The sequence below is a fragment of the Scyliorhinus torazame genome, chromosome 1 (genome assembly GCF_047496885.1).
Source record: "Scyliorhinus torazame isolate Kashiwa2021f chromosome 1, sScyTor2.1, whole genome shotgun sequence".
Lineage (NCBI taxonomy): Eukaryota > Metazoa > Chordata > Chondrichthyes > Carcharhiniformes > Scyliorhinidae > Scyliorhinus > Scyliorhinus torazame.
In genome coordinates, this window is record NC_092707.1 from 38,442,148 (window position 1) to 38,457,384 (window position 15,237).

The 15,237-nt window shown below is 46.9% G+C and overlaps 1 protein-coding gene across 1 annotated transcript in view; it reads left to right on the plus strand.

Annotated features, from left to right (window-relative positions):
• The window catches only part of LOC140413697 (NACHT, LRR and PYD domains-containing protein 1b allele 2-like), a 163,859-nt gene extending 148,974 nt beyond the window's left edge, over positions 1-14,885 (plus strand). Inside the window, exons 7-8 of the mRNA XM_072500926.1 lie at positions 11,456-11,494; positions 14,836-14,885. Coding sequence (XP_072357027.1) covers positions 11,456-11,494; positions 14,836-14,885 — 89 coding nt within the window. The remainder of the gene's footprint in view (positions 1-11,455; positions 11,495-14,835) is intronic.
• The last annotated feature ends 352 nt before the right edge of the window (positions 14,886-15,237 follow it).

The window sequence follows — 15,237 nt, forward strand, 5'->3', positions numbered from 1 at the left end:
TCTCACCATAGTCACAGTACTCCGCAATCCTGCGTAGCCTGGATAGAAAATCGGCAAGGGATTCTCCAGGGGTCCTCTCAGCAGTATTAAACCGGTAACGCTGGACTATCATGGACGGGGTTGGGTTAAAATGTTGCCCCACTATATTCACAAATTCATCAAACGTTTTGGTGTCCGGCGCAGCTGGGTACGTATGGCTCCTAATCACCCCAAACGTATGCGGGCCACAGGCGGTGAGCAATATGACCACCTAGCGCTCGTTTTCGGTGATATTGTTTGCCCGGAAATTGTAACGCATCTGTTGTGTGTACTGGTTCCAGCTTTCCAGCGCAGAATCAAAAACATTCAAACGTCCGTACAGAGGCATGGTATAATAGAAAACAACTTCCGGACTTCCGGGTGCGGCGATGACCAGCTGAGTCGCACGTTTTGGCAGCTCCCTGTGAAACGGACTTTTGGGCTCTTGATAGGAGCCCCAACGGCAATTTTGACGGCTAAAAACACTGTGCGGTAAACCAGAAGGGAATCCCCCCTGGATACGGATGGAAAAAGGAGGAGAAAGTGGCCAGATTGCAGTGGATCCTTTAGAACAGCGGCAAGGAAGGCAAGCAAAAACCAAGATGGCGTCGGAAGGTGGCAGTTTAACATGGGGCCCTGAACAACAAGAGTTCTTGAAATGCTGTGTGGAAGAGATCAAAAAGGAAATGAAGAAAGAGCTGTTGGCCCCGATACTACAGGCGATCGAAGGGCTAAAGGAGGAACAAAAGACCCAGGAGCGGGAGCTTCGGGTCGTGAAGGCAAAGGCAGCCGAGAATGAGGACGACATACAGGGCCTGGTGGTGAAGACGGAGACGCAGGAGGCACATCAGAAACGATGTGTGGAAAGGTTGGAGGCACTGGAAAACAACGCAAGACGGAACAACCTGAGGATTCTTGGTCTTCCTGAAGGTGTGGAGGGAGCGGACGTCGGGGCATATGTGAGCACGATGCTGCACTCGTTAATGGGAGCGGAGGCCCCGGCGGGTCCGTTGGAGGTGGAGGGAGCATACCGAGTGATGGCGCGAGGACCGAGAGCAGGAGAAATTCCCAGAGCCATAGTGATGAGATTCCTCCGTTTTAAGGATAGAGAAATGGTCCTTAGATGGGCGAAGAAAACTCGGAGCAGTAAATGGGAGAACGCGGTGATCCGCGTTTATCAAGACTGGAGTGCGGTGGTGGCGAGAAGGAGGGCGAGCTTTAATCGGGCCAAGGCGGTGCTTCATAAAAAGAAGATAAAATTTGGAATGCTGCAACCAGCAAGACTGTGGGTCACATACCGAGGGAGCCACCACTACTTTGAGACGGCGGATGAAGCGTGGACTTTTATTGTGGAAGAAAAACTGGAATGAGCGGGTTATTAAAAAGAACGTTCGAACAAAGTGGTGGGGCGAATGTGGGGGGCAAAGAGGGGTTTTATGTACTAATCCTGCGATGTGATAACTTTTCTCTCTCCCACGGGTGGTGATGGGGGGAGGAGGGGAGGTGGAGGAGATGGGGCGTTAGCCATTGGGGGCGGGGCCAAGGGAGAAGCGCGGGCTTGGTTCCCGCGCTATGATAATCATGGCGGGAAGAGAGAAGCAGGAAGGAGGGGGCGTCGCACGGTGCGAGCCGAGGTCACGGGGGGAAGCCGAGGTCAGCCAGAGTTTGCTGACTTCTGGGAGCAACATGGGGGGAGTAATTACGCTAGTGGGGGATCTAGCGGGGGGGGGGGGGGGTGGGAGGGGGGAATTACTGGGTTGCTGCTGCTGGGGAGAGGGGGGAGCTGGTATGGGAGAGGATGGGCGGGGGGGCACCGCCTGGGGGAGATACAGCTGCGTGGGAACCGGGTGAGGAGCTGGAAAAAGGTGATGGCTAATCGACAAGGGGGGGGGTAGGAAGCCCCCCAACTCGGCTGATCACGTGGAACGTGAGAGGGCTGAACGGGCCGATAAAGAGGGCACGGGTACTCGCACACCTTAAGAAACTTAAGGCAGATGTGGTTATGTTACAGGAAACGCACCTGAAACTGATGGACCAGGTTAGGCTACGCAAAGGATGGGTGGGGCAGGTGTTCCATTCGGGGCTAGATGCAAAAAACAGGGGGGTGGCTATATTAGTGGGGAAGCGGGTAATGTTCGAGGCAATGAATATAGTGGCGGATAACGGGGGCAGATACGTGATGGTGAGTGGCAAACTACAGGGGGAGACGGTGGTTTTGGTAAACGTATATGCCCCGAACTGGGATGATGCCAATTTTATGAGGCGGATGCTAGGACGCATTCCGGACCTAGAGATGGAAAAGCTGATAATGGGGGGAGATTTTAATACGGTGTTGGAACCAGGGCTGGATAGGTCGAAGTCCAGGACTGGAAGGAGGCCGGCAGCAGCCAAGGTACTTAAAGATTTTATGGAGCAGATGGGAGGTGTAGACCCGTGGAGATTTAGCAGACCTAGGAGTAAGGAGTTCTCGTTTTTCTCCTATGTCCATAAAGTCTACTCGCGAATAGACTTTTTTGTGCTGGGTAGGGCATTGATCCCGAAGGTGAGGGGAACGGAGTATACAGCTATAGCCATTTCGGATCACGCTCCACACTGGGTGGACTTGGAGATAGGGGAGGAAACAGGAGGGCGCCCACCCTGGAGAATGGACATGGGACTAATGGCAGATGAGGGGGTGTGTCTAAGGGTGAGGGGGTGCATTGAAAAGTACTTGGAACTCAATGATAATGGGGAGGTCCAGGTGGGAGTGGTCTGGGAGGCGTTGAAGGCGGTGGTTAGAGGGGAGCTGATATCAATAAGGGCACATAAAGGGAAGCAGGAGAGTAAGGAACGGGAGCGGTTGCTGCAAGAACTTTTGAGGGTGGACAGACAATATGCGGGAGCACCGGAGGAGGGACTGCACAGGGAAAGGCAAAGGCTACATGTAGAATTTGACTTGCTGACTACAGGCACTGCAGAGGCACAATGGAGGAAGGCACAGGGTGTACAGTACGAATATGGGGAGAAGGCGAGCAGGTTGCTGGCACACCAATTGAGGAAAAGGGGAGCAGCGAGGGAAATAGGGGGAGTGAGGGATGAGGAAGGAGAGATGGAGCGGGGAGCGGAGAGAGTGAATGGAGTGTTCAAGACATTTTATAAAAAATTATATGAAGCTCAACCCCCGGATGGGAGGGAGAGAATGATGGGCTTCTTGGATCGGCTGGAATTTCCCAAGGTGGAAGAGCAGGAAAGGGTGGGACTGGGAGCACAGATCGAGGTAGAAGAAGTGGTGAAAGGAATTAGGAGCATGCAGGCGGGAAAGGCCCTGGGACCGGATGGATTCCCAGTCGAATTCTATAGAAAATATGTGGACTTGCTCGCCCAGGTACTGACGAGGACCTTTAATGAGGCAAAGGAAAGGGGACAACTGTCCCCGACTATGTCTGAAGCAACGATATCGCTTCTCTTAAAGAAGGAAAAGGACCCGCTACAATGCGGGTCTTATAGACCTATTTCCCTCCTAAATGTAGATGCCAAGGTCCTGGCCAAGGTAATGGCAATGAGAATAGAGGAATGTGTCCCGGGGGTGGTCCACGAGGACCAAACTGGGTTTGTGAAGAGGAGACAGCTGAACACGAATATACGGAGGTTGTTAGGGGTAATGATGATGGCCCCACCAGAGGGAGAAACGGAGATAGTAGTGGCGATGGATGCCGAGAAAGCATTTGATAGAGTGGAGTGGGATTATTTGTGGGAGGTGTTGAGGAGATTTGGTTTTGGAGAGGGGTATGTTAGATGGGTGCAGCTGTTGTATAGGGCCCCAGTGGCGAGCGTGGTCACGAATGGACGGGGATCTGCATATTTTCGGCTCCATCGAGGGACAAGGCAGGGATGCCCTCTGTCCCCATTATTGTTTGCACTGGCGATTGAGCCCCTGGCGATAGCATTGAGGGGTTCCAAGAAGTGGAGGGGAGTACTTCGGGGAGGAGAAGAACACCGGGTATCTTTGTATGCGGACGATTTGCTACTATACGTGGCGGACCCGGCGGAGGGGATGCCAGAAATAATGCGGATACTTGGGGAGTTTGGGGATTTTTCAGGGTATAAATTGAACATGGGGAAAAGTGAGTTGTTTGTGGTGCATCCAGGGGAGCAGAGTAGAGAAATAGAGGACCTACCGTTGAGGAAGGTAACAAGGGACTTTCGTTACCTGGGGATCCAGATAGCTAAGAATTGGGGCACATTGCATAGGTTAAATTTAACGCGGTTGGTGGAACAGATGGAGGAGGATTTCAAGAGATGGGATATGGTATCCCTGTCACTGGCAGGGAGGGTGCAGGCGGTTAAGATGGTGGTCCTCCCGAGATTCCTCTTTGTGTTTCAGTGCCTCCCGGTGGTGATCACGAAGGCTTTTTTTAAAAGGATTGAAAAGAGCATCATGGGTTTTGTGTGGGCCGGGAAGACCCCGAGAGTGAGGAAGGGATTCTTACAGCGTAGCAGGGATAGGGGGGGGCTGGCACTACCGAGCCTAAGTGAGTATTATTGGGCCGCTAATATTTCAATGGTGAGTAAGTGGATGGGAGAGGAGGAGGGAGCGGTGTGGAAGAGATTAGAGAGGGCGTCCTGTAGGGGGACTAGCCTACAGGCTATGGTGACAGCCCCATTGCCGTTCTCACCGAGGAACTACACCACAAGCCCGGTGGTGGTGGCTACACTGAAGATTTGGGGACAGTGGAGACGGCATAGGGGAAGGACTGGAGCCTTGGGGGGGGTCCCCGATAAGAAACAATCATAGGTTTGCCCCGGGGGGAATGGATGGGGGATATGGAATGTGGCAAAGAGCAGGAATAACGCAACTGAAAGATCTGTTTGTGGATGGGAAGTTCGCGAGTCTGGGAGCGCTGACCGAGAAATATGGGGTGCCCCAAGGGAATGCATTCAGGTATATGCAACTGAGGGCTTTTGCGAGGCAACAGGTGAGGGAATTCCCGCAGCTCCCGACACAAGAGGTGCAGGACAGAGTGATCTCAAAGACATGGGTGGGGGATGGTAAGGACAGTCAGATATATATAGGGAAATGAGGGACGAAGGGGAGACTATGGCAGATGAACTAAAAGGGAAATGGGAAGAAGAGCTGGGGGAGGAGATCGAGCAGGGGCTGTGGGCAGATGCCCTAAGCAGGGTAAACTCGTCGTCCTCGTGTGCCAGGCTAAGCCTGATTCAGTTTAAGGTATTACACAGGGCACATATGACTGGAGCACAGCTCAGTAAATTTTTTGGGGTGGAGGATAGGTGTGTGAGGTGCTCGAGAAGCCCAGCGAATCATACCCATATGTTTTGGTCATGCCCGGCACTACAGGGGTTTTGGATGGGGGTGACAAAGGTGCTTTCAAAAGTAGTAGGAGTACGGGTCGAATCAAGCTGGGGGTTGGCTATATTTGGGGTTGCACAAGAGCCGGGAGTGCAGGAGGCGAGAGAGGCCGATGTTTTGGCCTTTGCGTCCCTAGTAGCCCGGCGCAGGATATTGCTAATGTGGAAAGAAGCCAAGCCCCCGGGGGTGGAGACCTGGATAAATGACATGGCGGGGTTTATAAAGCTAGAGCGGATTAAGTTCGTCCTGAGGGGGTCGGCTCAAGGGTTCACCAGGCGGTGGCAACCGTTCGTCGAATACCTCGCAGAAAGATAGACGGAATGGGAAAAAGAAGGCAGCAGCAGCAGCCCAGGATCGGGGGGAGGGGGGGGGGGGGGGGGGAGGGGGGGGGAGGAGGAACCAGAAGGACTCTCAGGGTTGTTAATATATACTGTATAGTATGTATAGGTCGTTGCTACAGATAATTATATATTGGACTGTTAAATTATATTTTTGGAGAGTGTTACTTGTGACAAGGCAGTTGCCAATTAGGGCTAGTTTTCATTTTTGTTATTTATTATTTATTCATTTTTTGTTTATAAAATAGGTCATTGTTATCTGTGTTGTTATAATATTGTGTAAAGGATGCACAATGTACTGTGTTGGTTGACCAAAAATTTTCAATAAAATATTTAATAAAAAAAAAGAAAACAACTTCCAACCTGTATCCAACAAAAATCCAGGGAGGTGGCTTCAGCAGTGTCGACAGCTATTCACTTTAACCTTCGTCGCCAGTTTTGTAAGGGCCACGAAGAATCCTGCACGAGTTTTAAGGATACAAAGTAATAACATTTATTTACTGTAACATATATACATAACAGTAGCAGTAACTTCCCTTGCTACATACTCCTTCCTGCTGGTTCCTGAACTGGCCAGCTTCATTTATACTAGGAGTTTACTCGTGGTTTCTCCGCCCCCCTCATTGGGGAAGCTCATACTCCCACAGGATTGTGGGATAGTCATTAGTCCCCAGCCAATGGTAAGCAGGCAGGTTATAACAGTACCCATGTCTGGATCTTGCCTTAGCCAGTGCGTCGGCTTTTACATTTCCAGGGGGGGAGGAACGATGGTGGATGCGGACTTTTATAATGCCAAAGGTCCTGTCCTTGGCTTTTTGCAAAATATGGCGGAGTAATGGGGCTGAGGGGAGTGGTTTCCCATCCGCGGAAACAAATCCTCTTGTTTCCCAGAGGGGCAGAAATTCTGTGAGGCTGTTGCAGACGTATAGGCTAACTGAATATATGTCTGCTGGGCTGGGGAAGGAATCTGGGTGCTCTACAATGTAGGCGATGGCCGCAAGCTCTGCCGCCTGCGTGTCTAAGTGTCTGCGTAATTTTAATGCGATTTCCTCAAGGGCGCGTCCCTGCACGTCCTCAACATAAATCCCACAACCTGTTATGCGTTGCCCATCCAAGACTGTGGAAGATCCATCCACATAGATCCTAATGGGGTCACACGTGTCCGGGTGAGGGGGGCTCTGAGATGGAGTGGTTAGTTTTCTGGGGGGTGTTTTAGCTATAAAGGGGCCTGTATTATGGTGGGGCGAGATGATTTCACACTCATGGGGGGTTCCGGGGTACTGTAAATTGTCCGCTAAGTCTGTGTGGGTCTTTGTCCGTTTTACTGTGATGTCCCGTCCCTGCGTATACACGCAGATTCCTCTTCCCTGTATGCTTTCTGATACATCCGATTTATTTCTACATCTTTTTGGTGTAACTCCGCCTCATCCTCCACCTGTTCTTGTTCTTTTTCAACCATCTGATCAAAAATCGTTTCTGATAATTGCACTTCAACTTCATCTTCACTCTTTGAATTCTCCTCCTGTCTTAACCTGTGACTTTGCAACCTTGTTATGACACAATCCGGAAAAATCCCAGGATATTTGTCCTTCAACACTTCAGTTGTCTGATTTTCCACTGGCTTATCCCGCCTGCGATCCAGCTGTATAATTTCCCAAGATAAACTGTATTCCTGGACAAGATAGTTTCTCTATTACTCCTGCTACCACTTCACCACTCTTCACTGGACTTTCCAACCTTACCTTATATAATTGAACACTACTCCTCGTACCCTGAATTCCACATCGTCCCACCTTTTCTGGCAACATTCTTCCCAAACTACATAATTCCTCATCTCTCACCATTAAAGATTGACTCGCTCCTGTATCTCTTAAAATTGTGACTTCTTTACCTGCTCCTCCTGATACCCATGAGTAAACTTCACCCACACAAGTAAATTCTTTAAAGAGATCTGGCACCTTCTTATCAATCACCTCGTGATCAGGCTGTACAATCTTTTCACCTCCTTCGCTTCACTTGGGCTTTCCTTTACCACTTTAACAAACCTCACTGTCTTATCCTGTTTTACCACATCAGCTTTCCCAGTGCTTTTCTTCAAAAACCAACACTATGACTTCACATGGCCTAGTTTATTACAGTGAAAACATTTGAAACTTTTCATTTCTTTTCCACCCTCCTGGATTTCTTTTTAAATCTGAGGTACACTCTCCTTATTATCTCCCATCAGATCACTTTTACCTTTACCTCTTGAGTATTTCTCATATCCCCAGTTTCTATCCCTCACAGGCTGAAACTGATGACGGAAACCAAGCTTTGCCTTATGACCTAATTCACATCTGCCATTTCTGCTGCTAATCTTGCAGTTTTAACCCTCTGCTCTTCCACATGAATTCTCACTACATCAGGAATTGAATTTTTAAACTCCTCCAAAAGCATAATTTCTCTGAGAGCTTCATACGTTTGGTCTATTTTCAAAGCCCTTATCCACCTATCAAAATTACTCTGATCCTTTCCAACTCCATGGATATTTGACCAAATTTGTTCCTTAAATTTCTAAACCTTTGTCTGTCGACTTCAGGCACTAGTTCATATGCACCTAAGATGGATTTTTTCACCTCCTCATATGTCTCAGATACCTTATTCGGTACTAATGCAACCACTTCACTAGCCCTACCTACCAGCTTTGTTTGAATCAGTAATACCCACATATCCTGTGGCCATTTCATTTGTTTAGCCATCTTCTCAAATCAAATGGAAAAGGCATATACCTCCTTCTCGTCAAATCCATAAGACTTGGCAATGCTTTGAAATATTTAAATAGATTCCCACCAAGCCTTCGACTATGACGCTCTTTCTCACTCGCCTCATCACTATCCACCAACTGTACGTTTCCCTTTACGCCTGCCAATTTTAACTGACTGTCATGTTTCATGGCATTTTTCTGAAGTTCAAACTCTCTCTCTTTATCTTTTTCCCTGTTTTGTATCTCCCTTTCTCTTTCTTTTTCTTCTCTATACCTTTCGTATTCAAGCTGCTTTAATTCTTTCTCATGTTCCATTTGTTTAATTTGCAACTGAAATTTTGCCATTGCCAATGAGTCAAACTGTATCTCAGGCAACTTTAAATGCTTAGCCACTGCCACAATTACCTCATCTTTTTTGCATGTTGTCAGGTAATGTTAACTGCAATGTTTATGCCAAATCTAACAGTCTGCTTTTAGTCTCTATCCGTAAGGTACTGTGTGTGACCGTCTCCACCCCCAAAAACTTCAGAGCCTCTGAAAGGGCCATTGTTCACAACACACTCCCTACTTAAACTGAAATACCACACCTGAAAAGCAACCACAATATGCTCACCCCTCACTGTCCTTAAGTTCACTAAGCCAATCCATTAGATAGACTTTTATACCCCTCAAGCCCCCAATTTGTTATGGGCCAGGGTTTAGAGAATTAATCCTTTAAGCTTTCCTTTTAACATCCATAAGACTTAAAACACCTTTTACCAGAAGCACATCGGGCTAAAGTCACTACTGTTATTAGTTTTAATTCACCAGGATCGAGTTACAGTCTTTAGATTACAGAGAGAGGCTCTAATACACCTTTTGGCTGTGACTGCAGCTACCTAGCTCTGAAAACCAAACTAAAACACACCCTGCAGCAAACAGCCTAAAACGAAAGGAAAAAGCTGACAAACAGCCCAGCTCCACCCAGTCTCTGACACCACTGCAGTCATAAACACCCATTTCTTAAATGTACTCTCACTACAGATATTTATATACATACCCATTTATAAACACCCATTTCTTAAAGGCACTCTCACATGACCGGGTGAATTGTGTTGAGGATGCAGGAATCCTACAGCATGATCTGGACAGGTTGGGCGAGTGGGTAAATCAATGGCAGGTGCAGTATAATTTGGATAAGTGTGAGGTTCTTCACTTTCGAAGCAAAAACAGGAAGGCAGATTACTACCTGAATGGTTGTAAATTGGGAGAGGGGAGTGTGCAGCGGGACCTCGGTGTCCTTGTGCACCAGTCGCTGAAGGTAAGCATGCAGGTGCAGCAGGCGGTAAAGAAGGCTAATGGTATGTTGGCCTTTGTTGCAAGATGTTTCAAGTATAGAAGCAGGGATGTGTTGCTGCAATTATACAGGGCTTTGGTGAGGCCACACCTGGAGTATTGTGTGCAATTTTGGTCTCCTTCTCTGAGGAAGGATGTTCTTGCTCTCGAGGGAGTGCAGCGAAGGTTTACCAGACTGATTCCAGTGATGGCGGGACTGTCATATGAGGAGAGATTGACTAGGTTGGGATTGTTCTCGCTGGAGTTTGGAAGAATGAGGGGGGATCTCATAGAGACTCATAAAGTTTTAACGGGACTAGACAGGGTAGATGCCGGGAAGATGTTGCCAATGATGGAGTCCAGAACTTGGGGTCACAGTCTAAGGATCCAGGGTAAACCATTTTGGACAGATAAAAGGAGACATTTCTTCACCCAAAGAGTGGTGAGCCTGTGAAATTCATTACCACAGGAAGTAGTTGATGCTAAAACTTTGAATATATTCAAGAGGCGGCTAGATATAGCACTCAGGGAGAATGGGATCAAAGGCTATGGGGAGAAAGCAGGATTAAGCTATTGCGTTGGATGATCAGCCATGATCGTGATGAATGGCGGTGCAGGCTCGAAGTGCCAAAAGGCACCCTCCTGTTCCTATCTTCTATGTATCTATGTATTAAATACCACCCAGTGCTTTAGAGTTTCCAATGAAGTTATGACGAAAAATGGGAGAACTCTCTTGGAATGCTTCCTCCATTCCAGTTTTCAGCTGATTTTCTCTCAATTGAACTGAAAATATTGGTTTCCCCAAAACCTAGATTTTGTTTTCTTGCTCACAATTTCAGTTTGTTCTGATTCTAAAGTATAGTAAATTCAGAACTCTGTGCAAAAACGATAAAGACAATAAGCTGGATTCTCCGGCACCCCAGCTGCATGTTTCTCAGCAGCACACGTTAGCTGACGGCGGGATTCTCTGTTTCCGCTGCTCGACAAAGGAATTTCCCATTGAAGCCACCCCACGTTCCCGGGAAACCCTTGGGCGGGAGTGCACTGCTGGCGGGAACAGACAATCCCAACGGCCGGAGAATTCCAGCGAATATGTTAAGATTGAATTCTTATGATGTGCATGCTGCAGTGATTTTTGTGACCCATTGCCTTTCATGGGCTGGATTCTCCGATTTGGAGACTATGTCCTGATGCCGGTGTGGGAACGGTGGCGTTTTACGACCGAAGAAGTGGTGCAAAACGGCCACCGATCCTCCATATGTTGGGGGGCTAGTAGGAATGCAGTGTAGAGCACCCAGTTCTCGCTGCCGATACGGCCGGAAATTGCCGGGTCCGTGGCCGTGCAACATGGCATGAATGACCCACGACGTCTGAAACTCAGCCCATCCTGGGCGGAGCATCAGGAGTAGGGCCTCAAGAAACGTCCTGAGGCCACCCGATGGCGTGCGGCGTACTCCTAGAATATGCCATTTTGGAGGGGCGGAGCACCGCAAAAGCGGCGCCGACCCCTATTTTGGCGCCAACGTGGATCCGGCTGATCGGCGAACGTGATTTCGGCGTCGGAGACCGGAGAATCCCACCCCGTACTTTTATTCAAATTTTTATACACTTTTGAAAACTGTCTTGGAAACATTTTTCATGAATAAAAAAATTAAAAATTGGACCTCTAAATATGATTTCATTTAATTGCAGATGAAAATAAAGAGGAAACACCGTTGTCTTCACCAACAGGTATACTATTAATATTTGATTTTCTTCTCTTGATCATTTTTCCTGTATGCGTGTAAAGGGCATCACCGAGGTGGGCGCAGGAAATTTAGTGCGACAAAGGGGAATATCCATAGCCGTGGTCCATGTATGAACCAGCGATTTATGTAGAAAGGCTGTTGAGATCCTTCCAGCAGACTTTTGAAGTGAGAAAATTATTTAAAAGTAGGTCCCCCTGCTCCTTTCGCCCCTCAAAGTTGTACCATTGAGCCTAAATTGTCTCCCCATGTTTCTTCTACCAAAATGCATTACCTCACATTTCGCTGCATTGAACTTCATCTGCCAGGTCGGTGTCTGCCATTTGGCCAACTTGTCAATGTCCCTTTTACGTCGCTCAGCGTCATCCTCACAATTCAAAGATAGTAGTCTCAGGATTACTTCTGTGCCAGATGCTAATGAATATAGAAACAGGAAGATAGTGCAGGTAAATGCATGGTTGAAGAAATAGTGCATTTGGACTTGTTCTGAGGAAAGACGTGGGGGATGGCTATACATGAATAAAGCCAGAATTAATGTTCTAGCTGAAAGATTAACTGGCATTGTTGGAGAGGGTTTTAACTAATTTGGAGGATTTTGGAGAATAAAGAAGGCCGAGCACCCACCATCCTAAAAATTCATACCTCGGGTTTTTAATAATCATCTAAATTAGTAGTCACCATTACTGATACCTGCGTTTCATTCCAGCTTTATTAATTTGGTGAATTTAAATACTGTTATAGCAGGATTTGAACTCACGTTTTCAGTAATCCGGTGACATAATATAACTATGGCGCCACTGTACTTCCATAAGACACAACATGGGATAGAGTGGGCATCAATAATTTCTAATATTGTACAGTAAAAATTGATTGAAAATGTGTTGATGATTAGAGACCAGATGGCCCTCAGGGCAAACACTCAGAAGGCTAGCTATGGTAATTAGTCCTTGGAGTCAAGTTCCAAAGATCTAGATGCAGTGTGCAAAACGTTCACTGGCCTCATATGAGGTTATGCCAATGAAAGCATCTGAGAATCCATATCTCATTACTATTCTCAGAGACTGCTCGATGCACAACATCTATTTTACTCATTAACAATTGTTTACCAATCAAAACTCTTGCCGAACAGCTTTACCTCACACACCTAGCACTGCTGTAAATTACACACCTTTACCTCACAGCTTGCACAGACTGCCAGCATTTTTCCATAAAGCAGCAGCCAGGTTTCTGATTCAAGGCTGAGGAGGCCAGATAGCCAGGCAGACAGCCTGAGCCAGCAGCATAGACGTTGAGCTGATCTCGGGGGTGTGTGCGTGTGAGTGCCAATGAAGAGACAGGAGCTTGCCGGCAGTCGTCAAGGGGAGTAGCGTGGCCACTCACGACCCCCTGCCAAGGGTTGAGGAGGGTGGGTGACCTAAAAGTATTAAAAAAGAAGCAGCAATTTCTGACCCAGGGTCAGGGGACTGAGGAGGCCAGGTAGGCAGCCAATGAGCCAGCATGGCTCCCGAGTTTGGCGTCGAGCAGAGCTCGGTAAGATGCAAGGGCTGAGGAGGCACCTTTGTCAAAGTCACCCAGACTCGAAACGTTAGCTCACTTCTCTCTTCAGAGATGCTGTCAGACCTGTTGAGATTGTCCAGTATTTTCCATTTTTGTTTTAGATTTCAGTATCCGCAGTAATTTGCTTTTATTAATTTTACGATATGTCGCCAGTGATGGTGAAGTCGGAGAGCGGATTTCCCTGTTTGTCCAGTTACAATCGCACACTTCTGAATGTCTGGAGACAGCAGGTTTTGAAATCGTTGCAAATTTTGTTTTGGACATCAAACATATCGTGGGCAGAGCTTCGATATTGCTGGAAATATGGCAGGAAAATATTCTGGCCTAAAAGCATGGCTGACAATGGAAGCCACTGATTATTAGTCATCCAATGTTCCAGCCACCCCTTGAATTTAATCTGCATCTCTGCAGCTGAATCCTGTGAGGCAGCAATTCACTTCTTTTGACTTTGTTAAAAACTTGTATGCCTTTTGATTTGGTTTCCACGGATCGGTGGAATATGTTACAATCATGCTTGGAGCAGGCACAAGGAAAACATTTGACAGTCAAAAGAATTTGTGACACCAGGTGGTCCGTTCATGCAGATGCTGTTTAGGCTTTGAAACGGAACTTTGGTGATATACTGGAAACATTATCAGACATAGCTGCATCAAATTCCGAAAATCCAAGGCTGGATTCTTCGTCGGCAGGATCCTCCGCTTTGCCAGCTGCGCACTCACGCCCAAGGATTTTCCGACAGCATGTGGTGCCCACAATGGGAAACCTCAGTGGCCGGCTAACCGGGATGGTGGATCCTGCTGCCGGCGGAGGATCTTACCAGGAACCCGGAGTGAAAGTTGGCAGAGAAGTTTGAAAAGTGCAATATTGCTGTTTTTACTGTTTTGTGGAACCGTTTACTCCAAAGAATTTATGCTGTCAGCAAATTGCTGCAAAATGTTGATACAACTTTATTGATTGCTGCACAATTGTTAGCTTCAGTTAAATGTTTTGTCATGGTAGTTTAAAATGAGTATAGTTCAGTGTAAGCAGAGGCACTAACATTAACAAAAAGATAAGAAGAATACAAATGGAGGAAGTAATTTTTCGATGAAACCAGAGACAATGGGCCTGGGATTCTCCAGCCGCGATCGCCGGGCGACCGGAGAACCCTGCAGGAGGTCAATGGACTTCTCCATTGTCCGCGTCTCGCCCGTCGCGATCTTACAGCAGGCGGGGCAGAAGAATACAGCCCAATGGAGTCACTTCAAAAGGGAAAAAGAAGGTAATCATTGAATCTTTCAATGTTAATTGTAGCACAATAATGATGTAATTGCAGAGTAGAAGTGAATCTGAAGAAAACTTGATTTATTTTGAGTGCTTTTCAACAGAAGTTTGGATGAGAATGCTAAAAACCACTGCATTAAGAAATTAAGTGAATTCCACCCGGAGGATATGATGCAAATCTTTTTGTAAATGAAGTGAAACAATTAATTCATTTAATCAGTAATGATGAGCTTTGTGCTTCGAGATCACCAGCTGATTTGTATAGGCTTGTACATGATGGTTTGTAAATGTGAAAACTTTTTGAAAATATTTATAACAATACGTGCAACAAATGCTTCCAGTGAACGTTCCTTACTTGTATTGAACAGAGTGAAAAATTATTTGCAAAGTAAAATGAGACAGGAATCTTTGACAAATTTGAACAGAGTGAAAAATTATTTGCAAAGTAAAATGAGACAGGAATATTTGACAAATTCAGCGATATTGATGATTGTTTGTTATTTACAGCACAGAAAGAGGTCATAGTGTCTGCAATGACTCCCAGAAGAGCAACCTAACGAGTCCCAATCCTCAGCCCTATCTCCGTAGCCTTCTAAATTCATCACTTTCAGAAATATATTCAGCTCTTTTTTGAAACCTCCTCCAGAATCGACCTCCATCACTATTCCAGGTGGCGCATTCCAAACCCCAACAACTCTGAGTAAAGAAGTTTCTTCTCATCTCACCCCTAGCTCTCTTGCTGACAATCTTGAAATTGTGACTGACATAGTAACTAGCTGGAACAGAATATCCTTCTGTACCCTCCCAAAATTGTTCAGAATTTTGAACACCTCAATAAGGTTGCCTCTTAATCTTTGCTCCAAGGAGAACAAGCCCAATTTCTCCAATCTTTCCTTGTATCTAAAATTC